Source organism: Talpa europaea (assembly GCF_964194135.1).
Source record: "Talpa europaea genome assembly, chromosome: 10".
In the NCBI taxonomy this organism is placed as follows: domain Eukaryota; kingdom Metazoa; phylum Chordata; class Mammalia; order Eulipotyphla; family Talpidae; genus Talpa; species Talpa europaea.
The window spans coordinates 21,928,659-21,953,733 of record NC_140077.1 but is presented as its reverse complement, the minus strand read 5'-3'; the positions used below and the strand labels follow the sequence as shown (position 1 = coordinate 21,953,733).

At 42.2% G+C, this 25,075-nt stretch overlaps 1 protein-coding gene across 3 annotated transcripts in view; it reads right to left on the bottom strand.

Moving 5' to 3' along the window:
* HPSE2 (heparanase 2 (inactive)) overlaps positions 1–25,075 on the bottom strand; it is a gene marked incomplete at both ends in the record, with an annotated part of 443,183 nt that overhangs the window by 94,660 nt on the left and 323,448 nt on the right. For all 3 annotated transcript variants that reach the window (XM_084246044.1, XM_084246045.1, XM_084246046.1), the window contains 3 exons: positions 6,633–6,747; positions 10,849–10,955; positions 24,196–24,289. In XM_084246044.1, the coding sequence (XP_084102170.1) occupies positions 6,633–6,747; positions 10,849–10,955; positions 24,196–24,289 (316 nt within the window). The remainder of the gene's footprint in view (positions 1–6,632; positions 6,748–10,848; positions 10,956–24,195; positions 24,290–25,075) is intronic.

The window sequence follows — 25,075 nt, the reverse complement described above, 5'->3', positions numbered from 1 at the left end:
TGAAATAGACACTATTATTATCTCCATTTTACGAGGGGGAATTGATGTTTACCAGGGTTTAGTAATCTGTCCACGCAGTCTGCATGTGGTAGAGCTGGGTTTGAAACTCAGATCATTCTACTGAATAATTCTAAAGCCAATACGTGTAGGTGCTACATTCAAATATTCCCTTCTCCCTGGGCCCAGCACAGTTAGCCCCATTTGACAGAACAGGAATTGAAGACTCAAACACTGGAAAATTCTGGCGCTGCCTTTGAGGCTGCCTTGTCTGATTCCGAGCACAGGCAGCAATTTCTGCTTCCTGAGGCGGCTTCCAGCAGGGAAGCTGTGATGACTAGGAATGGGTCTAGCGACATGCCACACACACCATGCAGGCTGATAAATACACAGAGGTTGAGGACAGATAGTAAAAATCAAGGGGGCCTCAATAGGAAAGCATTAGGGACAAAGAGCAGCCTGCGGGTGAGACAGTGCAGGCACAGGCTCAGATCTGAAAAGCCAGGTTTAGAGGCACAGCAAACAAGCAAGTCATGCCCGCTGGGCACATAGCCCAGGCACCCGCTATGCGAGCCTGCTGAGTCCCACCCGCGGGCGATCTTGCAGCCAAGGGCACCCTTCTCTCAGCAGCCACAGCTTCCCACAAAGGAAGGCTTGGGAGGGAGAAGTCTTTGTCAGGGCCTCTAATGACAGGGTCGGGTTGTATATCACAGCTACCCCTAAGTAGGTACACTCTGCTTCTTTCATCTTCTTATGGCTCCCACGGGAAAGACAAGAAAGAGAAAGCAAGCTCCCCCAAGAAACAGATCACAGGCTGGTTTGGCGAGATTTTGTGCCTCCCCCGCCCCACCACCTCCAGATCTGTAGCTTTGAAATTCTTTAAGTTTTGTACACCCTGTGTGGCCGCTGGACAGCAATAGGAAAAGCTTTGCTAAGTAATTTTTCATATGCATCCACCATAGCTCTCTAGAAAAAAAACACCTCTGTCCCTTTGCACATTACTGTCTCTGTTTGGAAGCTCTTCCCAGATCCCAGTCTCATTCTCCAATGGCTAACTTGCCCTTCTCCTGTAAAAGCCAGCTCAGGCATTGTCTCCTGCAGAGGCCTCTGTGATGCCAATGTCCCCCACCCCAAGCTGGTCTCCTTTCTGTTTCTGTCCTGCCCAAGTGCTTCTGCCCCTCCCTGCTGACTTACCTGTCCAACCCACACTGTCAGTACCTTGAGGTCCAGATGTGTCTCCAGTGTCTAGCTCAGTACAGACTAAGTACCCCGAGTGCAAGTCATGTTTCTGAATAAATAAATCATTAATGAATTAGACCAGAATAATATTTGGTTATCTATTTAAAGCACTTCATCATTTCAAAACACTTTGCTCTTTCTTTTAAAAATAGCCTATTTTTTCATATTAAAAAGCAATAATGCTGATTACAGTAATTTCATGGCAAAAAAAATCTACAAAGAAAATGAAGGTCATCTAAAATATCATTACCCAAAGAAAACCACTTTTAACATTTAGAAGTAGTTCCTTTTGGTAATTTTCTTGGTGCTCATCTATATACCAAATTGGACTCCTACCATCATACCTATTATGACAGTGATAATAGGTGCTATCATACTGCTTGGGAAAATATCAATTTTATATCAATAATAATAAAATTATTATTAGAATAATAACTTGTAGAGGTAGACAGAAGAGATATATTGACTGCAATTTAACTAATAAGGAAACTAGAACCCAAAGCTACATATCTAAATAATGGCAGAGTGAGGACTAGAACCCACAAAGCTTGTCACAGTTCTTGCAGGTTCCTGCTGCTCCTTATGAAGCCTTCAAAGGAGATGATGCTCATCATGCAAAAGGAAATGATGCCCCAGTCCAGCATCAGTGGGACAAGGGTTTGTCCTTGGGTGTTATTCCTCGGGACACATTTAAGCAGTTCTGTGTCCACACCATGGCTGTGGGGCCACAGGGGCACAGTCTATTTCAAAGGGCATCAAGAACGAGGCAGCCAGTGTCTCAACTCTGTGAAAGGCTGACCAATAAAGCCAGGCAGGCACATTAGGATGCAGTTTCTTTCCAACAGCCAAAGAACATCAGGACAGGGGGAGCTGGGTGCAGAGAAAGTTGCCATGGGAACCAAAGCACAGGTTAGATCCCAGGATTAGGGCTGTCTCCAGTTCATGACCGACGGTTGTATTCCAGAACAAAGTACACAGAAAGTGCTCAATAAGTGTATATTGAGCTAGACTGAACGCTTATTATTATTCAAGCAGGGACAGTCAGCAAAAAAGGTTGACAGTAAATATAAATATTCCACCATGCCCAGCAAAGCAAAGGTAATCCAACGTGAACTAGTTTTCTGTTTTATTCTAAATCGAGGATTAAACTGTAAGCTCCTAAGCACACAATCCTCCCCTCCGCCCCAGACTGTTAGCCTGCACATAAGAAGCCATATCTTACTTATCTGTGTCCCCAGAATACCTAGCACAGAGCCAGAAACATTTGAAGTGTCAGTGTTTTTGGAATTGAATTATTTGCTAGGCTGGCGTGGGAGTTAAGATGCTGACTAGTAATGCACCACTCCTTCCCCTGAAAGTTCTGTAAATCAAGTTCTTAAAAAAAAGCAAAAAGCTAAATTCCAAAACCTCCTCTCAGGAGAAATGCCCACGGCTGGTGGGGTCTGGACTATGTCCACTGGCTGCACAGATGCCTTCTGCACAAACATCACTTGCTCCCAGAGGGAGTCCATGACTGGCTGCCTGGCTGTGGAGACTCACACGTTCCCTCTTTCCCAATGGCAGGGGGGTCAGGGAGAGGGATGGGAGTGGAGGGATGAAGCACAGCTGAACAAAATGTTCTCCTCTTCCCAGGAGAAGGAAAAGCTCTCAGCAGAGGAAGGTTGGCACTATTCTAGAGGCACAACCACAAGGATCACAGGCTGTAGTGAAAATAATGTTTTTTTAAAGATAAGCTTTTTTTAAAAAATAAATTTTATTTTTATATTCCCCATACAATTGCAGTCCCCTTATTTTGACCCCAATCCCTTCCCTCCCCGCCCCCCACCTCCCATAGAGTGTCTCTGGTTCATAGTTGTTTGTTGATTTTGATTTTCACTTTCTTATTTTCATTTTCCTGGTCTCTTATTTAAGTTTTCTAGATTCCTGCTATGAGTGAGACCATCCAGTATTTTTCTTTTTCTTTCTGGCTTATTTCACTGAGCATGATCCTTCCAGTTCCATCCATGTTGCTGCAAATTGCATGTGTTTATCTTTTTTGAATGCTGAGTAATATTCCATGGTGTATATGGACCACATCTTCTTGATCCAGTCATCTATTTTTGGACATTTGGGTTGTTTCCAAAGCTTAGCTATTGTAAACAGTGCTGCTACAAACATAGGGGTGCAGGTGTTCTTTGGAATTGATCATCAATTCCAAATAAGCTTTTTTTTAAAGGCCCACCCTCACCTTTGCGCTGGCCTTACATTGGGATGGTGATATTGCTATGACCTTCTGAGATTTGGGCTACAAACTGGGATTGGAATGGACTGGGTGGAGGAACAGGAGTGGGTTGAGGAGTCAGCCATTATACCAAAATCCTTGATTTTTTTCTGTTTTTCTAGTTTTTCAAAAACACTAACAAAAACAAAAACAAACATTATAAGCTGATTTTGAAGGAATTGGACTAGAGATACTGATTTTTTTCTGGGAGGCAACCAAACACAACTCACTAATCCCCTAAACTCTTAACAAACTCTCTTGGAGATTTAATCACAATGTAAAATCCCCAAGTTTTTATTGGCAGGGTTTGGTTATCAGCTGCACAACTCTCTGAAATGGCAACCAGTACTATTTCCGGGTCCATCTCCATCACACATTACAGTGGCGGCCGGCAAGGTCTGTCTGCTGAGTGCCCTGGTCGAGCCATGTAAATTCTTTCTAGGGGAGACTCAGGACAAACTCTCTAGATACCAAGTTCTCTACTTAAAAGGTATAGAATTTCTTAGCACAAAAAAGATAAAAAGAAAGCTTGCTACCTTTCTAAGTGCTTTCACATACGGTTTCTTTCTTAAGAGCTTGAGGTTTTCAGAAATCCAGCTGCCTGGCTCATTTGAGCATTTGTGTTAAATCAATGAAGTTCTGTGAGCACTGCCGCCACTGCACAGCAACCCAGGCTCTCTGGCAAACCTCTGAAGGAACTCACCTTCAAGCTACTCTCATTTGGGGAAACAAAGTCACTATACCTGGCCTCTTTAACACACACGACCACTCAACGGTGCACAGGTTGCGGATGTGCAATCTCAGTTTGTCTAACTTGGGAAATCAAGCCCACCCAGGCACCCACAGACCATCTTTTCCTAGGATAGGTTTTTTTTTTTTCCCCTCCAATTCCTCAAGACACTTGCTCCATCTCTAGTTCCAATTCTGAAGCAAATATTGGCCTCTGCCCATAGCAAAATCAACAAAGAAAGCACTGCAAGAAATATTGCAGTGTGGTGAAAAGAAAACAGGATTTAGCACTGAAAAACTCAAGAGTTCCAACTGTCACCACATGTCTGAGCTTGGATATGTCACAGAATGACTTTATAAGACCCTAGTTTCCCCTTCACACCAGGTTCTTGTCAGAGAAATTATGACAAAGTGCCTTTAGCTTATGTATGTATGCAATCCCACTTTCAATATGTTTCACTACATCACAGGTTCAGGGACGCTGTCTTGTTGGGTCATGACAGTGGCCATCACCAGGAATGGTGACTAGCACATAGTACATGATCAAGAGTGGTGCGTGAGCTCTGAATGAGTAAAGGGGAGACAAAAGGGAAGGAAAAAGGACAGAGGTAAAGGATAGAATGGCAGGAATATTAATGATGTACCACATATGCAAGTGGTCTGCAAATGAAGAATTCTCCTAATGATTAAAAAATTACATATAGCATTTGATGCATGAATTATACCTGGGTGATCTCTATACAATGTAAGCTAAATCAGGTTATTACCTGGCAAAGAGTCCTCCAGTGGGATTTCACACTGCTTCCAACACAAGCCAAACTCCTTTCAGCTTACCAAGTCCTCTGGGACATGACCTGGCTGGCCTCAAGTCCACCATCTCTCCCCTCCCTGCCAGGACCCATCACTCTGGTGTCATTGTTTGCTCAGCCACATGGATTCTGTTCCCATCTTGGAGCCCCTTCTCCTGCCAGGGCTGGCTCCTTCTTGTCACTGGGCTCTTGGCTTAGTGCCACCTTCCCAGAGAATCCCTTCTTGTGCAGGTCCTCTAAAAGGTCCTCACCGACTCTGTTCTGCTGCTTTGTTATTTCTGTCTATTACCAGCCTCCTCCCCACTGCCTGATGGTCAGTGAGTCCTTATTTTCAGATGACATGACATTTGTTCCTGCTAACATTACACGTGTACTCTCCTAATTATTATTTGTTTTATTTCCACAAGTTTATGAGCACAAAACAAACAAGCATTCTATAGGTCAAACGGAAGACTCCCTCTTTACCCGCTGCATGCCAGGCCCACAGAAGCACCTGGCGCTGTGGACAAAAGCACCTGTGCCAGTCAGTTTCATATTTGTGATTTAACTGGAGTCGTGGACAGTCAGTGACACAATAACTATTTAGCACTCTAACCCGGAAGGATTCTTTTGAGACATGGAAGTAGTGTTGGAGGCCTCCTGGCTCAGGGTTTGGGTGAGGGTGAAGGGAACAGGAGGGGTGTGGAAATAGGCAGAGGGGCAAACAGCAGGAAGACTCTCAGGTCCAGCAGGTGCATGCACAGCCAAGTGGGGGCAGTAACTCTGTAGGAGAGCATGGAGCAGACACGGGGCAGTTCTAGGGCTGGCTCCACATCCCCTGTCCTCCACCCCCAGAGCAGTTCCTCTGTGACATGGGGTGGAACTGGATCAGCTCCAAGGGAAATCCCAGGTCTGACATCCTGCAAGTTAATGAGAAGAGTCTGACCTTTTGCTATAGACACCATGTCTATGTAAGAGATAACCCATGTGATATTCTGCTAAGTGTGGCTTTTCTGGACTAAGTGGGATTTCTTTGATTTATTGGTAAGGTCACAGGACGAATCCAGATCTCTGCTTTTGCCATTTTTCTTTGCCATTCTTTACTTCCCTAGAGAAGCTGGGTTCGAGGCAAACCTATGTCACCTAGAGATCAGCATGGAGCTGTAAAGCACACTCCAGCCACTCTCCAAGAGATGGGTTCCTACTGTATCTGATCTTAGCCAACACTGTCCCATCTGCTTTCAACATGTTGCATCTGATGTTAGCTAATGTCTCTTATTAGCATTAAAAGAAAACAATCTGGAAAAATTCACTCTCAAGCAGAGTTCAAACAGGCCGCAAGTAGATGTGGAATCTCAACTGCACAAGGTTTGTGAAAATAATAGTAGTAAATAAATACATTAGATGTAAATGTATACATGTGCATATGTATACATGTATGTGTGCGTTGTGTGTGTGGTTAAGCTAAAAGTCTATAAAATGGATCAAGAATGTATCTGTCTGATTTATAAAATTAACTGGCATGAGAAGAAGAAAGTTTCTTGCAGTGCAGAACAAGACACAAGAAATAGAACTTAATGACATGGAGAAAGATTTGGCCATCTTTGCCCCATACTTACAGGTAATGGGTTAAAATTCTGGTCCACGAGGTGATTGTATCCATGGTCAAAAAACGAGTGCCGGATCACTACATCAATGCCCTGGTTGGCCAGCATCCCTAAAGTGTTCAACCATCTGAAAAGCAGGGGGGGAAAGCAACATCAAAAAATATTTGTAACTGGTATATAACAAGCTCCTTACAGATAAGGGTAAGAGTTAAACAGACCGATCTCCACCCACCCCCCCGCCACCAAATGACCCAGTCCTTTAAACGAGATTATTTTATGCATCTGATATACAGCTGGAAGAGATTTTAGAGATTATAAAATCCAAACTTTTCATTACATAGGGAAAGAAACAAAGGTCTGGGGGAGTAAGATGAATTGTCCTTGGTCATATATAACATGTTGCTACTGCTTATCTTTTATCCTTTTAATATTAACAAATAAAATGAACACGGGAGCTACTTGTAAGTCTGATGTCATCTCCCAGCCAGAGGACACACAACCCCAGGAACACACCTAGACGTTCCATTACTCGAGCTCCCAGTCTCATACTTCATCACTCTACATCTACCTTTCATGTGACTCTAATCCATACACTCCCACAGCCAATGCAAGAGCAGTCCAGGGACTGGCATCCCTTGTGTATCCTTGTCATCCGTAAATGCAATAATAATTTTCCTTGGTATTATCATAGCTGCCTTTATCATTTCTATTAATTTAGCAGTGTAAGGACCAAGCATGCTACTGTCAGGCATGGGTTGCTGTGGAGGACATGCATTCTGCACACATTTATCACATATCCCGCCAACCAAACAGCCACTTTCCAGAGCGTGCACTCCTTCAAAGCTCTTGCCTTCTTGGTTCTTCCAAAACCCAGTGCTAACTCTACACTCACTGTCTACACATGCAATTTGCACATTCATTCATGAGTTCACTTGTTTCTCTCTTTATTTTTGTGTTCCTGCTTCTGAAACTTAGGAAACCTCTAGTTGTAATAATTTATGTGTAAGAATGTGATGTAGAGCTTTAGTCTCCTCAGTAAAAAAGATAAGACATTATACAATTTTTTTTTTAAAGATTTATTTTATTTATACAAGAGCCAGGGTATAGGCCAGATGCGCGGGAGGGTGAGAGGATTCACCAGAGACAAAGTGGGGAACAGAACAGGCAGACTGATGAAATACACTGCTGAGGGGAGCAGCGGGTGAGACAGGAGAGGTCTGCCGTGCCATGTGGGATGTGGGGCCCTCATTGGCCCCCTGGGATCAAACCGGTGCTGCAGAGGCTGCAGACAGCTTCACAGCATGGCACTCAACCACTGCGCCTCCAGGGGAGGCCCTACAATTTTTTTTCCTGAGCATATGTCTTTGATTTCATCATCACCTCTCCTTTCCTCTTCTGGCATCCAAAACTCCATTTCCTAGGCTCTAAACTACACAAAATTCGTCTTGGCTACCTCCAAATACCATACTTACCTGAGTCTTTATATATGTTTAAGCATCTGCTTAGAACTCCCTTCCTCTAACCTATCTCATCTGGCAAATTTCTTCCCATCTGTTCATCTCCAAGGAAGTGTCATCTCCTTTGAAACTCCACTGCCCCAGCCAACAGTAGTACCTTCCTCCTCTGAAATTCCCCCGAATGCTTACTCATCCCTTCCGCTAGCTTGCTGAATAATTTCTTCTCTGCCTTCACCTAGTTGACTAAGAGTTCGTCAAGAATAGATTTGAAATTTTAGCTTTATACTCCAAAATACCCACTATGGTTTCTGGCACACTGTGGGTGCTCAATACTTTCTGATAAGTGGAAATTGATCTGGACAAAATCAGGCCCTAGGAAGTTTAAGACTCACCATTCCACATATCAGGGGCAAATTATGCATGGCTGTGATTTGCCAAATCTGAAACCACATGGAGCTGTGTCACCACATGACGTGTTTTCTTTAAAAGACAGAACATTGCTAACTTCTATACTATGAATATTATTAATATTTTCAAATCTTGTTCACACTTTCAATTAAATTTTATTCTCATACAAATTAACAAATAGTCTCTGATAATTAAGGCTAACAAAACAAAGCAAAATGCAAGTTTTCAAGTCAAAAAGAAAATCTTACAATAATATATAGTAGAACCTTACTGTTGTTGAGATTGGGACATGACCCAGGGAGTTGAAAATACTTTTGGAATATCCCATGTTTAAGCTACTTGCCTTTATAATTTCTATTAATTTAGCAACTCTGTGAAGTCAGGATAATTGTAGCTGTTTCTTTAGCCACTGAAATGGAACAAAATGTTCTACGGTAGAGCTGTCAAATGAATTCTGGCCTTAAGCTTCCTAAATCATTGTTCTTTCAACAATGAAATAGTACAAATACAACAGAATCTACATCTAACAAGTATTTTTCAATAAAAACAAATGTCTTATTCACCTTTCTATCCCTATGCTTGTTGAGTGAATAAGGACACTAAATGATGCATCAATGCTTAGTCACACATCCTTCAGTACACTCGGTACAGTGAGGCTGCTCAGTCCTGCGGCAGAGGCCTTCCGTGAGCAAAAGCCACTCCTCTGCTGATTCCAAGGGGTTCCCTGTTGGACTGACTGCCAACCTGGCTGCCCCCCCCCCCCCATTAACTAGGGCTCACATTGAAAGCTGGTGGAGATTATTTTTGAAAGATTCCTAGCCACATGGAGATGGAAGACCCAAGTTTCACTGGGTATTAAATGGACTCATTATCTTCATCTGCATTCACCAGGATTCCAATGATAAAGGCAGTCTGCTTGACTGGCCTGATTTGTCCTTCACGAATGTACTGAAGAAGCTGTCTTAATGGAGGGGAACCACATCTGTCTAATTAGTAACAGCTGTTGGTGTGAAACACCTAGCCAAGGGCAGTGCTGCAGTTCTTCCGAGAACCTTGCTCGGCCAGAAGTCACAGGAGTAGATGGGATAAGTCACTTAGTGAGCCTGTGGTCCTGGGGGTTTGTCCCCATTGCAGGCCAGTCAGAGACCCTTATTCTCTGGCTTCAGTTATTCTCCAGATGATGGATGATTTTCCCACTCCAAATATTTGTGGTACAAAGCCAGTGTTTTAAAACACAAGTCCAATGGAGTCTCTCTCGCCCTCCAGAATCTTCAGTGGCTTGCCACTGAGTTTATAATAAGGTCTTTTCCTCTGCCTGTTTTCCATGACTTGGAGGTAAACCCCTTCCTAGCCTCAGCACGTCTTACCTCCCTGCAGAGACCAAGATTTTGTCACACTAATCATTTCCTCTCCTCTGAGACTTTGCACATAATGTTCCTTCTAGTCTAGAATGTTTCCTTCTACTGTCACCACCATTTCTCATCTATATAAAAATGGAGTAATCTTCCTATGACCCACTCAAATGCCACTCCCCCCATGAAACTCGGGATTCTCCCAGTCAGAGAAATTCTGGATTCCTTAGCATCCCAACACTTTCCTTTTGTGAACAAAGTATGTGAAACGGGGAGAGAGAGAGAGAGAGAGAGAGAGAGAGAGAGAGAGAGAGAGAGAGAGAGAGACAGAGAGAGAGAGAGAGACAGAGACAGAGAGAGAGAGAGAGAGAGAGAGAGAGAGAGAGAGAGAGAGAGAGAGAGAGGGAGGTGCGTGGTGGGGCGGGGTAACTGAGAAACTAGACTCTGGAGCCGACTGCCTGGGCTTGCAGCTAAGCTCTGCCACTAATAATCGCATCTCTCTCAGTTGCTTGTTACAGAATCTGTTTCACTGGCTATTAAATGGTTAAATATATATGAAGTGCTTCAAATAGCACATGGCACACAGTAATCACTACCCAGCTGAAATAATTATTTTTGTGCACTTATCTCCTACAGTTTCACTTTATCTCCTATCTCTGTTCCTCCAATCTTAAGTTTCTGAAGGGAAAGACTTGCCAGTCTTATTCTTACCTATTTCCCAGTGCCCTGATGAAAATGAGATGAGACGATGCATGCAGTCTGTACTGTGTCTGGCACCACAGGCTTTAATGTTTACTATTACAGTTATTTTTGCTCTCATGTCTGGTATGACAACTTAGTCTAGAGATAAGTCACTACTTGCTGTTTGTTGAATGAGGTAACACGTTTACAAACAAATGAAGAGCTTTCAATGGGAAACAAGCCCCCAACCCCTCCACTGGGGAGAATGACAGACACAGCCACAATTTCTTCCTCAAAGGCCCTGGGAGTGAAATTGTAAGTGTTACTCACAAGAATCCTGCAGCAAAGGAATCTGATAGATTATTTGTGCCTCCAGCTGAGGTGGTCACCACACCTTCAAGCCAAATCTTCTTTCCTGGGGTGTATGTATTAACCACCTGTTAATACAACAGAAGCAGAAGAGGATAATAAGACTTCATAAAGCTCTGGATCAAGAAGGCACACACATTCCCTCCAGGATTCCTCAGCTCCCCTGTGTTTTGTTGCTGTTGCTTTTTATTTTCATGATGATGCACCCAGACTGGCACACGCACGCATACACACACACACACACACACGTGGTTACACTGACATATGCTCGCAAAGAAATGATTCTGTTTTCCCCTTGATTAAATCCAAATGATAAGGTAAGGGGAGGACAAGCACACATTCCAGGACAAAAGCGGATGGCAACACCCTTCACTGGAAAATAAAAATTTTACTATGGTTCCCCATCAAGAAGTATAGAGAAGCAAAGTTTTGAAACATTCTGTTGTGGCACACCCCCTGGGGAGTGCCATGATGCATCAGAAGGCATGAGCCATGAGACAGGGCAAACAGCAAAGTTTGGGAGAGGCAGTTATTTATTTATTTATTTTTTTATGGAGTACCACTGTTTTTCATCCATGTTGATATTTTGACATCCTAGAGTCCCCTCCTTGGGCATGGTCAGCGTGGTCCTCTACCGCAGCCCACTATGCTCTGAGAGGGGTATTTTTTAATTACCGTGACATGTATGTATATTGCAGTCACACTCTGAAAAGAGCTGCAGTAAGAAAAATCATGGTCCACAGGTGAAAGATCCTACACAGGAAGCATCCTTCCAAGCAGAAGGTGGCCTCTGAAGTTTTGAAGTGGCCTACTCTCTGATCCACAAGTCAGAGTCTGGACAAAGTATCCAGACCAGGACTCCTGGAACGCAATCTGGCCATTTCAAAGGATAGTATCATATATTGGGCAGCCCCTGAAAGCACAGCCTGAAACAAAGGCTTGTCCACAGGCAGCTCATTTGGGAAGTAATAACAGGGACAGGAGGATCTAGGGGACTGAAATAGGGCAAAGGGGAGTCAGCACAGGGTGCATTTTCAAGTGGGCAGCCCCTGCTGGCAACATGCACTGAACTCCTCAAGGACCTCGGTAACAGTCTTATGAATGGTGTCTCGGCACTGTCCTCCACGGGCACACAGGAGCAAGCTTTTCTCTCTGGCTTCCCAGCCTCCCAAGGGTCACGGTAACCACATGGCTGGGAACCCATGACCCCATCTCATTGGAGAGGCAGAAGTGCCAAGCAGACCCCCGACACTCCACATTTCTGCCTTAGAGAAGTTTCAGAGGATGAAGTGAAATGTGAGATGTGAGACTGTGCACCTGCCCAGCTCTGACTGCTGCAGGCTGGAGGGCGAGGTGAGGTTGCGGGGATGCCGGGGTTGCAAACAGGCTGGCTAAGGACAAGCATCTTTGGGTCTGGTGACCCACCTAGTCCTCTCCTAGACACACAGACCAAAACAATTCTTCCTCAGATCTCTAAGGAGACAAGTATGAAGACATTAACATTGTTACCGTTGTGGCAGGTATCCATTTCTAGAGGAATGGAAGAATAAAATGTGTTGGATACATACCAAAAATTTTTCAGCTGGTAGAGCAAGAAATCCAATGGTGAATTAAAAGAATATAGAAGCAGAATGATATATATGGTACAGTATTAGTTTTGTAATTACTCATTCATATCCAATAACACTACTAGTATATCAAGATGCATGTCTCTAAGCACATATATCAGACACATAAAGAGGGCAGGTGTACATGGGACATGAATGTGGGTGGGGAACGGACATGAAGGTAATCAAAATCAACAAAAAGCTATGAACCAGAGACACTTTTTGGGGGCTGGGGGGCGGGAGGGGAGGGATTGGGGTCAGAATGGGGCGTTTGCAATTGTATGGGGGAATATAAAAATAAAATTTATTAATTAAATTTAAAAAATAAAAAAAATAAAAGCAGGGCTTTTTAGGAACTGATGCTACTAGTTTGCTGTAATTGAAGAGTATGATTTTAATTTAATTCCCTGCACCTCAGGTACAAAAATACAAAACAAAAGCAGAAATCCATGAGGGAGGTAGTATATATGCCAAAAATTTCCTTTTCAGACCCATGGAAAGACTCAGCAACAATCACATTCCTCATTTCATCTCTCTCTAGGGACAACCTGCAACCTCTCCCCCTATCTACTAGTAAATTTGCATTATTTGTGACCTATTTTAAAAGGAGACTTGGCAAAGTACTTGGCCCTTTCAGGAATAAGGTTGTGAAAAATATTTCACAAATTTGAGATAGAAATAAAGATTATTATAAGAATGGAAGAAACACCCTGAGAATTAATAGTGGAGAGCAAATTCCACTGTTAATGCCCCCTTAAAAAAGAAAAATCACCAGTCCTCTCACCTTCTCTAGTCTGCCCAGAGTGCCCAACCAAAGGGGAGCTGGAAATAGTACAAATCAGAAAGTGAGAAAACACCTTATATGATTGGAAGACAGAGCTATAAAATTAAAGAACTACATCCATGATTCCCCTTATACAGTGCTAGAAAAAACTTTTTGTTTTTGATAATTTATACTTCCTGTCTAATTAACTAGAGCTGAGTAATGTATTCGCAATGTTCTCTTTGCCTCTGGTTTCCAGGATACCCAGAATTTAAGTTTTGCTCAAAGATATTGAAATGAGGCCATTAGAGAATGGGAGTTTGGTTACACAAAACAAAATGGTATATTCTACAGCATCATGAACCTTAAAATCATTAAACTAAATGAAAGAATCCAGACATGAAAAACCACATATTGTATGATTCCATTTATATGCAATGTCCAGAATAGTTAAGAAAGAAAGTAGATTAATGGTTTCCTAGTGTTGGAGATGGGGATAGGGGAGAAGTTGGGGAATGACTATAAATATATTTGGGGTTTCTTTTTGGGGTAATAAACATGTTCTAAAATTTAACAGTGATGATAGCTTCGTATTTTTGTGAATATACTACAAATATACTACAACCACAGAATAGCACACATTTAAAGGCTGAATCTCATGGTATGTGCATTTTATCTCAATTCTCTGTGTGTGTGTGTGTGTGTGTGTGTGTGTACACACAATATGACACAGTATGACCCTGACTGTGTTACCTTTTTGTGCTGTATTTCCCTCCGTTGTAAAGTTAGAAGAATAATAAATCTATCTCAGAGCACTTAATGATATTTTAATTGCTTAATATTGGAAAATGTCTGGCATATGGTAACCTCTAAAAGTGTAAATCAAATGTTACCTAGACTCTCCCTGTCCAAAGCACATGAGGTTGTATTTGGATCAAACAATAGAGTTTGTTGCTTTTCTTTCAGACACAACTATTATGGTGGTAGTCGATAGTCCAGATATATGTAAGAAGCCAGGAAAGGCCAATGGAATTTAAAATGCAAATAGGTAATCAATAGTTACATAATTAGCATTCAGGATAGTTTCTTTATCCATTCCCAACACAGCAGCAATTTCTGTCCTTTCCTAGAGAAGCAACACCAATGAAAACACACGTAAATTTTGATACAAAACCTAACCCAGTTACATATGAAATGCTCGGTGGGAGGACAGATTCTTTAAAAATCTCTCAACAAGGATTTTCTGAGTATTCATTGTTTGGGACATGCTGAGAAGCTTGATGAACTGTTGGATCTACCAAGGCAGAGAAGACCATCAGTGGTGACGTATGAGGCAGGCACTGAGGCTGGGAGCTGGGTGGGACCGGGAAGGAAATCAGAATGGGCAGAAGAGGAGAGAGAGAAATACTAGGGAAAGCAGATGCAACCAGCTGCAAAATTCCATTAGAAAGTGAAACTCTAAGAAACGAAAGGCTATAGTTCAACACTGTGGTTTTCTGAGTAAATATGATTCTCCCTGTGCCGGAAGAGAGAAAATTGGAGGGCTGGAAAGAACCAGGGTACCATTCCTGGTGAGAAATGATGTGCCAATGAAGGTTATTTTAAGGAACACGCTGTCTGGGGAGGGGAAAGTACAAAGTCTGCGATTACTGCAGTGAGAGTGGAGGGAAGCGGAGGGAGGGGCTGGCTTCCTTGTGGCAGTCCTGTGTCCTAAATAGACTCCAGCCCTTGGGCCCATGTGGATGACGGGCTTTGAGAACCCACAGAACAGCTCAGCAAGTGGCTGGTGGCTGCTAAGGATCCTAGGGCCTGCGGCAGGCATGGGGGTGTGACGGGCAGCCCTTCTAGCTTCCTGCTCTCGCATTTCAAAGATTGAGGACATAACTGTTCCATGTGGCAATGCTGAGGGAGAAGGGGAGAAAGACAGAGGTTAGGAAAATTAGCACTGACTTTTTTTTTCCTACCGCTTTGAATTTTTGTGTTTTTTGTTTTTGTTTTTGTTTTGTTTTAGAGGAAAAGCAGTAAAAATAGGAAAATAACCACTTATGTAGCACATTTTCAAACCTGGGCTTCCTTTTCCTGCTTCTCCAAAATTGTGATCTAAGTCTTTGAAAAGGACTCCTGAGAGCCTGGCTCAACCACTGGCTGTGTAAGAGATGGTAGCAGCAGACATGTTGTTTATGGTTATCCAAACCCAACACCTTGCTTAATGAGAAAGGAAGCAATAAAACAGGAATAGTGGACAGGCCAGCTGGACTAATCAGTCCTGGCAGGAGGCCCGCCCGCCCGCCCCAGGAAGCTGGAGCCCATTAATTCCAGCATCTCGTCTACTTGGAAACCACCTTTCCTAGGATTTCAGGAAGAGCAATAGCCCTTTAAGGAATCAGAATTGGTCTCCTGTATTGCTGGTGAGAAGGACATTGGTGAGTGCTTCAAGAAGCGTCTTAAACCTTACCTAAGCACTAAGATCTTCTTGGGGATGCCCATGCAGCTTGTTCTTTATTGTATGTTGTAAGAAAACCAGATGAGGGCCTTCCTGGTGGCACAAGGGGTTAAGACACAGCACTATGAAGCCACTGCTGCACAAGTTCAATACCCGGCCCGGGAGGTAACTAACCCACATGGCACAGCAGACCTCTCCTGTCTTGTCCGCTGCTCCCCTCAGCAGTGTATTTCAGTCAATCTGCCTGTTCTGCTCCCCACTCTATCTCTGGTGAATCCTTTCACCTCCCCCCATCTCTGGCCTACATCACAGCTCTTATATGCATAAATAAATAAATCTTAAAAAAAAAAAAGAAAGCCAGACGACAGATGAGTAACATTCCTATGTTTCTTTTCATCCTTCTGGTGCATTCATGACTCTAAGTTTACCTGCTCTATTAGAAGAGGACAGCCTCGTTACAGTCTTCACTCCTCTTCCTCACTGCCCATTCCTGACTATTAGACCTTCTCATTTCTCCCTGGGTCTTCCTGCTCTAATCTCTTCCTCCTCTAGTCATTGCCCATGCTGCCACCACTTGTCATCTCAGCAAGCCTCTCCACAGCTTCAGAGAATGCACGGGCTCCTCAGTACCAGCAGAATTACTCAGTCACGCTCATGTATCAGTCTGTGTGATCAGTTGAGGGACAGCTACAAATACCTTGTTTCTGATAATATTGAAAGAAGTGGGCTTCCCCTGGTGGCGCAGTGGTTGAGCGCTGGGCTGCAAAGCTGCCTGCGGCCTCTGCGGCGCTGGTTCGATACCCGGCCACTGGCAAGGGTCCCACATGGCGCGCAGACCTCTCCTGCCATGCCTGCTGCTCCCCTCAGCAGTGTGTTTCAGTCAGTCTGCCTGCTCTGCTCCCTGCTCTGGCTCTGGTGAATTCTCTCACCCTCCCGCACTTCTGACTGTACCCAGTGCTTGTATAAATAATAAATAAATCTTTTAAAAAATATTGAAAGAAGTGATCTGGGGAATTATTTACTTAAAAATAAAGTGAGTGAATTCAAAGTTGTCATAATAATCTTCAACTTGCTCAACTATGAAATGTTTCCTTAACTGGGAAAAAAGCTAAAAAAAAGTCAGCAACTACACACAATCCATTGTCTATTTTATCCATTTATTCATGGGGCTGTGTTAGGCATGGGGAAATAAAAGTGAGAGCAACTGACCCACAGTATACGATGATCTTTTCTCTTACCCACTCCTCACCCATGTTCTCTGATATTATTTTCATGGTTTACTTCAAAGATTACTCTCTGCGAAACTTTTCCTCAAACCTTCAGAAAATGAATTATTCTTTTATCTGAGCTCCAGATTTTTTGACTCTACCTCAGACCTTGACCTTATTATACTGAGATGTGATTTCTGTTTGCCTATTTGTTTTCTCTTTAAAACTATGAAAAGCTTGAGAAAATTACATTTTTTCCTCTTTAACATGCCCTAGAGAATGTTTGCCAATTGATCTGCTTATTAAATACTTGTGAAATAAGATAATGAAAGAACCTACTTGTTAACAAATGAGAGAGATAATACTTTACCAAAGAAAATTCAGTGTTTCAGAGAAGATAGCTAATAACCTCAAAACCATAAGAACAAACACCAAATCCTAACAGACCCCATTCAGGGCTCTATCCACTTTCTAATTGAATTTTCCCATTTGATGAGACCTAGAAGCTTCTGGATAACTAAACTGCCTCTATGTTTAATATGTCCTTCTTAGATTAGACAGGCAGGGTTATTCTGGGCTCAGCCATTCTAATATCTCATCACATTCTTTCTGATTTATTTCTTATGTCTAATGTACTTCCTGTCAGTTTCATTAATTTTTTTTCTGTATAATTTCTTTTTATCATCTCTTTATTCCGGAGTGCTATATTTGCCCATTTTCTTTTGGTATCAGATCAATTTTTAATTTGTGGCTTCTGTTTCTGTAACATTTTTAGGTTTTAAAATTGCATTCTCTGGTCTTGTTATCTCAAACCTCAAAAAAGCAACTGAATGCAATTCCAACAAAACAAAATTAAAACGAGTACACAAAAAACGATAAAGTCACTGGGCAGGCAAGGGAACTACAAGCATCTGCAAGAAAATAAGGAAGAAAGTGTCACGGGGCCCCACAGCCATGCTGTGTTCAGGGGTCAGTGCCAGCAGAGGGAGAGGCTGAACAGCAGCCACTTGCACAGCATCATTTTCCTCCCTGCCCTAGTCCTGCTCTGTGGCTAAGTAGCTTCTCTGCATCCCTCACCATCTACCCACTGACAAGTCAGAGCCTCCATTTCCTCTTGCCAGGACAAACTCTGTAACTCTCCTCTTCCATCGTGAAATTCTGGAAGGTCACCCTAAATTGCCTCTGCCTCCTTGAAAAGCTTTGGTCCCAAAGAAAAGTCTGTTCCCAGGGACCCCCCTCCAGTGGGCAGCACACACCTTCACACGGTGGCTGCCTCCAGGTCCAGAACTCGCTACACACTGACCAAAGTCTGTGCACATAAAACACATGACTGGAGATCAGGGCCGAGTGCAAGGCACTCTCTAGAAAGCCATGTCCTCTTCTACTATCAATATTGTGGTGATATTGGGCCTCCCTGGTGGCACAAGGGGTTAAGCCTCAGCACTGTGAAGCAATGGGCAGCCACTGCAGCACAAGTTCAATCCCTGGCCAGGGAGCTGACCCACCTGGTGCAGCAGACCTCTCCTGACTTGCCCACTGCTCCCCTCAGCAGCATATTTCAGTGGATCTGCCTGTTCTGCTCCCCACTCTGTCTCTGGTGAATCCTCTCACTTCCCTCCCCCTCCAGATCTCTGTCCTACACCCCAGCTCTTGTTCACATAAATAAATAAAATAAATCTTAAAAAATTATTGTGGTGATATTAGATATTAATATTATGGTGGCCAAGTTTCATTCAGCCCTCACTTCTAAGACATCCCCAAAGATTTTATGAATAGACTTTAGGGTCAAATCAATGTTCTTTCATCAATAACATTCATTATTCTTCTAAAAGTCTTCCTACTCCTGGGCATTTAGGAATATAAATATTACATGGTCCACAAAATAAATGATTAATAAGCACAGGAGAGGTGCAGGAGTGTACTGGGTAAGAGTGTGGACTCTGGAATTGGGTGAGCCTGGGTTTCAATTCTCATTTTACTAGTTAGCAAGTGTGACCTTAAGCAAATTACTGGTCTCTACAATGGGTTAATAACATATAATACTCTAACAAAAGAGCACTTGTAGCCTAAAAGGTAATACAATTACTACATTTCTGTAAGTTAAGGATGCATTTCCCACATTTTAATGGTTTTGAAGTTGAAATGTTTTTCATAATATCACAAGAAACTTGCCAGCAGTTTACCCTCTCCCTCAGTTATTAAATGGATATTAAATGGATGGTATTAAATAGATGGTACATTTTATAATTACTTATGCTTAAGAATCAAGGAACTATAGCTCATGGAGTAACAATGACTGTGACTTTGGAGCTCTTTTGAGGTAAACATACATTTGCAGCTAAATCTCCTACTTATTACTTACTGGTGTCTTATGTATGACAGAGAAGGGCCAGCACCTCCCTCGGGTCATATTATCCCTTTGCAGACAGAGAGGCTAATTTATTTGAAGTTTAAGAAATGTCCTGCTTTAACTGTTTTCTACCAATATCCTGGGAAGGATCCTAGGAATGTGCTTATATTGCCAAATATATATTGAAAAAATATAAATCTCTTTTGTTTTCTTTTTCTCAGAAAGGTTCCATAGAGCTTAGAATCATCCATGGATACTGCCCAAGGTAATTATGCGTTACAGTTTAGTTTTGGGGGTCCTCTGCCTCTTGCAACTATTTCTCTGGCCTGTGTTTCTCCTCCCCTCCATCAAAACCTACTTTTGGGAAAGGACCTTTTATTGGATGCCGATTCCTTACTGTGAAGTTAAATGAGCATAGTTTACCTCTTCCCTAGTTATTTGCATTTTGCATCCTCTTTCCAATGTAGAAAGATTTTTTAAAAAACAAAATATCTAGCATTAACAAACAGAAATACCATTTTGAACCATAAAGAGACCTTTTCTTCACTCCCAAACAACACCTAGAAGGTATCGCCTACCATGCCTACATGCTGGCATAGCCTGTTTATGGCCATCTGGATCAGGTCCCACCCGCTCCACACTGTGACAGGAAGTTAGCAACAGACTAGGTTCTTCTGCACGTGAGCAGCAGAGACAGCAGGTCCAAATGGGAATGAGAAGGACCATTTCTTTTATACTTCTTCCATGATTTTACTCTGCTCATCCACTTCCTTCCCTACCTGTCTCCTTCCCTCTGTTTTCTTTCTTGATTTATTAATTAATTTCAAAACATTAAACATCCTTCTGCCTCACCTATTTCTATGGTCCTAAAACTTAAATATATTAGAAGTGGTATAATGTCACCTCGCGTATTGAGACCTCAAAAGAGGTAGTCTTGATTAAATATCATTAGCAATTATATGCAATGTGACATTAACAAAAGAATGATCATGGCCATATCATGAGTCATATAAACTATTTTTTACGCATATATGTATCTACCACCAGTTGTCCTCTGACCACACCATAAGAATTGTGTGAATTAGAAGTTATCTATCCATCTGGTATTCACCTGAATGTCACTTCTTCTGGGAGAAATTCCCTGATCTCCCTTCCTCGGCAGACTTCTCGTTATGGGTTCTCCTAGCACCCTATGTGTCCCTGATTAGAGTCATTGTATCTCATTCTAATTGCTTGCTTTGTTAAGTATTCTCCCAGTAAGCCATAAGGTTTAGGAAGATAATCACCACATCAGTCTTGCTTACCATTTAATGTTCAAGGATCTGGAAAATACTAAGAATTCTATAAATAGTTGATAAATGAAGAAAGGAAGGGAAGAAAAAAGGAAGAGAGGAAGGAAGGAAGGAACCCTTCAAATATCAGGGCAGCCAACTGTTCCGTGTATTCAGTATTCAAAATCATTCGGACATTGCTTTTGGAAATAGCTCTCTTATGGCTGGGATTTTACCAACTCCTTCCTGCACTTATTGAATTGCTGAAAATAATATAAAAATGTGTTATTTCCTCCTGTGATTCCTCTAGGAGATGAAGATGCAAATCATAGAGTCCAAGTGACTTACGCCAAAGTGGTTCTTCTTGGTTCTTAGTCATAGTTTTGGAGTCAGCCCAGCTCTCCACACTATACCATCTGCACTGCATCCTCAGCATCTCTCACTTTCCCATCTGACTCTTTCCTGCATTGTGAGATTCTCAACTCTTTCTTTTGACTCATCTCCCAGAGTACAGATGATTATCCTCATTCTAATGGAAAGGAGAGAGTGTGCAGATCATCCAAAGAAGTGGGCTGTCCAAACATTGTCTCTTTTTGGCTTTCAAACACATCACATAGATTTTCATATAATCAGAATTCACCCACTGCTCAGAAAACTGAGAATTCTTCTCTAAGTGGCAGTCCAAATTTGGAAACCGCAGCTGTTTTTAGCAATTGAGTCACTGCCTTTCAGGTGCCAAAAATATCACCTATCATATACTCCAGAGGTCAAAAAAAGAGGAAGGAAGAACAAAGTCAAAGAATAAGTTGAGTATAAAGGTAACATGACGCTTCTCCACTCACATAAATTATATAAAAATAACTACAATAACCTAAACAACAGTAATAATAGCAGTTAAGAACTGGCACTCAGTAGCAATCTCCCTGAGAGGGAAAGAGGATCGAATTTTCAGTGTCTTCATTTTATAGATGAAGAAACAAAATCAGAGAAACTAAGTGAATGGCCCAAGGTCACACAGCTGAGCCTGAGTTCCAACCCAAGTCATCATACTTCAATTCCTGTATCTTACTTCTTATTCAAACAGTCTCACTTAGCCTCTCCTATCCCAATCTAGTTTGGTGGGAAATCTGTCCTTTCCCCAAAATTCTGAGCCTAGGGAGGGCCTTTAGGAGTCACTGAACTTCCCAAAATAGAGGAGAAACAGATTCCACTTCCAGATTTCATCTGAGAGATCCAGATACATACATATTAAAATCTTGCAAGAAAGAAGTCTGGGTACTCTACCCTGGTTTGCACCTTGGACTCTACCTCCTCAGACGCCCCTCCCCACTGACAACAGACTAGAAGTAGCCAAAGCAAATTACGAGGCTTTGCAAAGCTTGGTGACCCTTCTCTGCTCTCCCTGTTCCCACCTCTTAAGGTCAACCTAGCACCTACCATACATTCATCCTGAAGCCAATGGAAAGTCTATCCCATGAATCAAATTGGTAGGATCCATGTTCCCTGCCTCACCTAATGAAGGGTGGAGCTGAGCTGTGAGAAGTTGAAGACTTAGAGAGGACTTGAAGGAGCCATGTGGAGCAGAGAGACAAGAGAAGAAGTCCTGTTTATGTCTTTGCCTTGGACTTGCACCAGGGACTTGGGGAACATGGAGGGAGACAACATGGAGTTGAGACATGTAGAGATACTTGGAAGAGACATGGGTGAGAGACTGGTGGGGAGGCTGACAATGGCAGCCATTACCTTGATTTGTATTTTGATTTTGCTTCTTTTGTCCCAGACTTGCCTGGTTCCTTCTGCCCCTTTCCTATGGTTCCCCATCAGAAGGTGCCTTGGACTTCTTGCAAGCTTTTGGGCCTCAGTGGCCTTGATTTGGGCCAATCCTGTTTGGCTGGACATTTACCTACAAAAGGATGGGTAACTGGGGGTGTTTTATTGGAAAACTATTATCCTTTTTTTCTCTTCTCTCTCTATACACACTAATTCTACTGAAGTTCTTTCACACTAAGAACTTTGCTTGGTCTTTGTCTTTATGTGATGGACGGCAGAACCCACTTAGAGCATGAAAGTTTGGGGGTCCTGAAGTCCCCCTCAGTCTGTACACTAATAAAATCTCAGGGCATCTGTGACCCAGCAACACCTCCAGGAGATACCCATTGAAGGCAATATTTGCTAAGAGCTTTGTAAAAGTAGTAGACTGCAGTGCCAGGTAAGGCCAATTCACCTAATCCCCATAGGGACCAGATCAGATGCAGAGTCCAGAATCTCCTCAAAAACACTTTGAGAACAACAGGACTCAAGAGACTGTTTGTAATATGGGTATGACATTGTTGTGAGTTTAAAAACAGGTTACAAACTTCTATTTTAGTGATCAAAGATGTTTTCTATGATTTATCCAAATAGGATTTTCTTTCACAGTTTATTTTATGAATCACTTGTTCACTTGTCTACTTGTCTATTTGTCATTCCCATATCAAAGAAGGCCTAATTATTATATTTTTTTCTGCAAAGATTTGTTTCATCAGCTCACAAGGTTGAACAGTGTTGAATGTACCCTGGAAAATACCCAACAGGGCAACAAAAGATGTGGTATCATCATTTTTGAGGCTCATGAAAATTGCAGGCATAATATCCTCACCATTCAGAATTAAATAATTCAGCAATTCTCAAAGTGTCATATGCTTTGGGGAGAATCACTTGATAGATGACAATTAAAAACAGAAATGTCTGGAATCCACTCCAGACATGATAAATCAGAAGATCTAAAGTGAGATTAGAAATATTATAAATAACTTCTGGTGATTTTGAGTATTCTCAAATTTGAGGACCATTGATCAAAGGTCTTGCTAACAGGACCTACATCTAATATGCAATAGCATTATGTATTATGTAATATATATATATATATTTAAAGATTTATTTATTTATACAAGAACTGGGGTACAGGCCAGATGTGTGGGAGGGTGAGAGGATTCACCAGAGATAGAGCAGGGAACAGAACAGGCAGACTGACCAAAGACACTGCTGAGGCGAACAGCGGGTGAGTCAGGAGAGGTCTGCCATGCTATGTGGGTTTCTCCCTGGCCAGCTGGGCATCGAAATGGCACTGCAGAGGCTGTGGACAGCTTCACAGTGCTGCGTTCAACCCAATGCACCACCGGGGAGGCCCTATATAATATATATTTATATACTTCCCTCATATCCCTACAAAATCAAGGAGTTATTATATATGTAGATGATTCTAAGCCACCTAGGAATACCATAATTATGGCCTAGAATTGCCAATGCTCCAGATCAGAATTTCACTAAATGAATGTGATCATTGTATCCTTAAACTAACCCCAAATAAACCCCAGCAAAGAGAAAACAATAAAGTAAACTTATCCTTCCCTTAAGGAACTCACATTTTAGAAACAAACTATTAACAAAATATCTGTTATTAAACTAGAGAAGTTTTGAAACCTTGATATGGCATATTCAAGCCCTTCTTAATTTGAAAAGCAACAAACAATAAACATCACTTATGAAGGAAGCTCTGAACTCTGTGCATCTGGACTGCGCTGTCCCCCCTGGTTCCCACAGTGCCGATTCCAGCTGGGACTCTGTGACCTTCCCCTCATCTTACCCCCAACTTCACTTCCCTTCTTCCCAGCAGACTTTACTCACTTTCTGAATTTTCCTAATCTGGTCAGAGAGCGTGTCTAACAGGCGAGTTTTCAGGAAGTCCATCACTTTGACTACTCGGCCATCAATGTAGCAACTGGAATAAAAATAAAATAAGAATCAGATAAAATCTCAAGCACGAAATGGAAAACACACTTCTCTAGTCGGAAGTCTCTGTTTCATATTCTAAAATGTTGTGACCCTAGGTACTTATTTCAAAGAAATAACATGCTTGTTATCTTCATCTCTATTCGGTCTTTTCCACAGTCTTTGTCATGTGAAACTGCTTTGCTTGCTTCATAAGAACTGACAGGGACCCATAAGCAAAGTGGGTAGTTAGGAAAAGTTTACTCTATTCCTCCCCCTCCCACACACACCTGACAGTAATTTAACACCTGTCCCATGCCACCCAGACCTTAAAGTAATGAAGGTTTGTGAGAAGTCTGAATGAATATTCAAACATTTTGAAAAGTTTCCACACCTTTGCATAAGAAAATAGCACCAATAGCAGAAATGTGACTTCGAACAGTGAGTGAGTCTCAAAGGTTTCATCTCTAGCTCACTTCCTTGGGCAAAATACCTGTGCTTGATCTTCCCCTACCATCCAGAATAAATGAATGGATGGATGGATGGACAAATGAATGAATGAAAAAATAAATAAGTCATCCAGATTAAAATCCAAGAGCCCTCTCCTAAAAGAATAACAAGTTTTGCACTCACCAGTGTGGTGGTATCTGGGTTTTATTAAGCAGCTTAAATGAAACATCAAGTTGTGTTGACACTATGTTGTGAACAATTTGACCATAATAGGTTCATCCAACTTTGTGGGAACCCCCTTTGTGAATCCTCATTCTGAAGGATAAGCTGAGACTGGCCCAGGGGT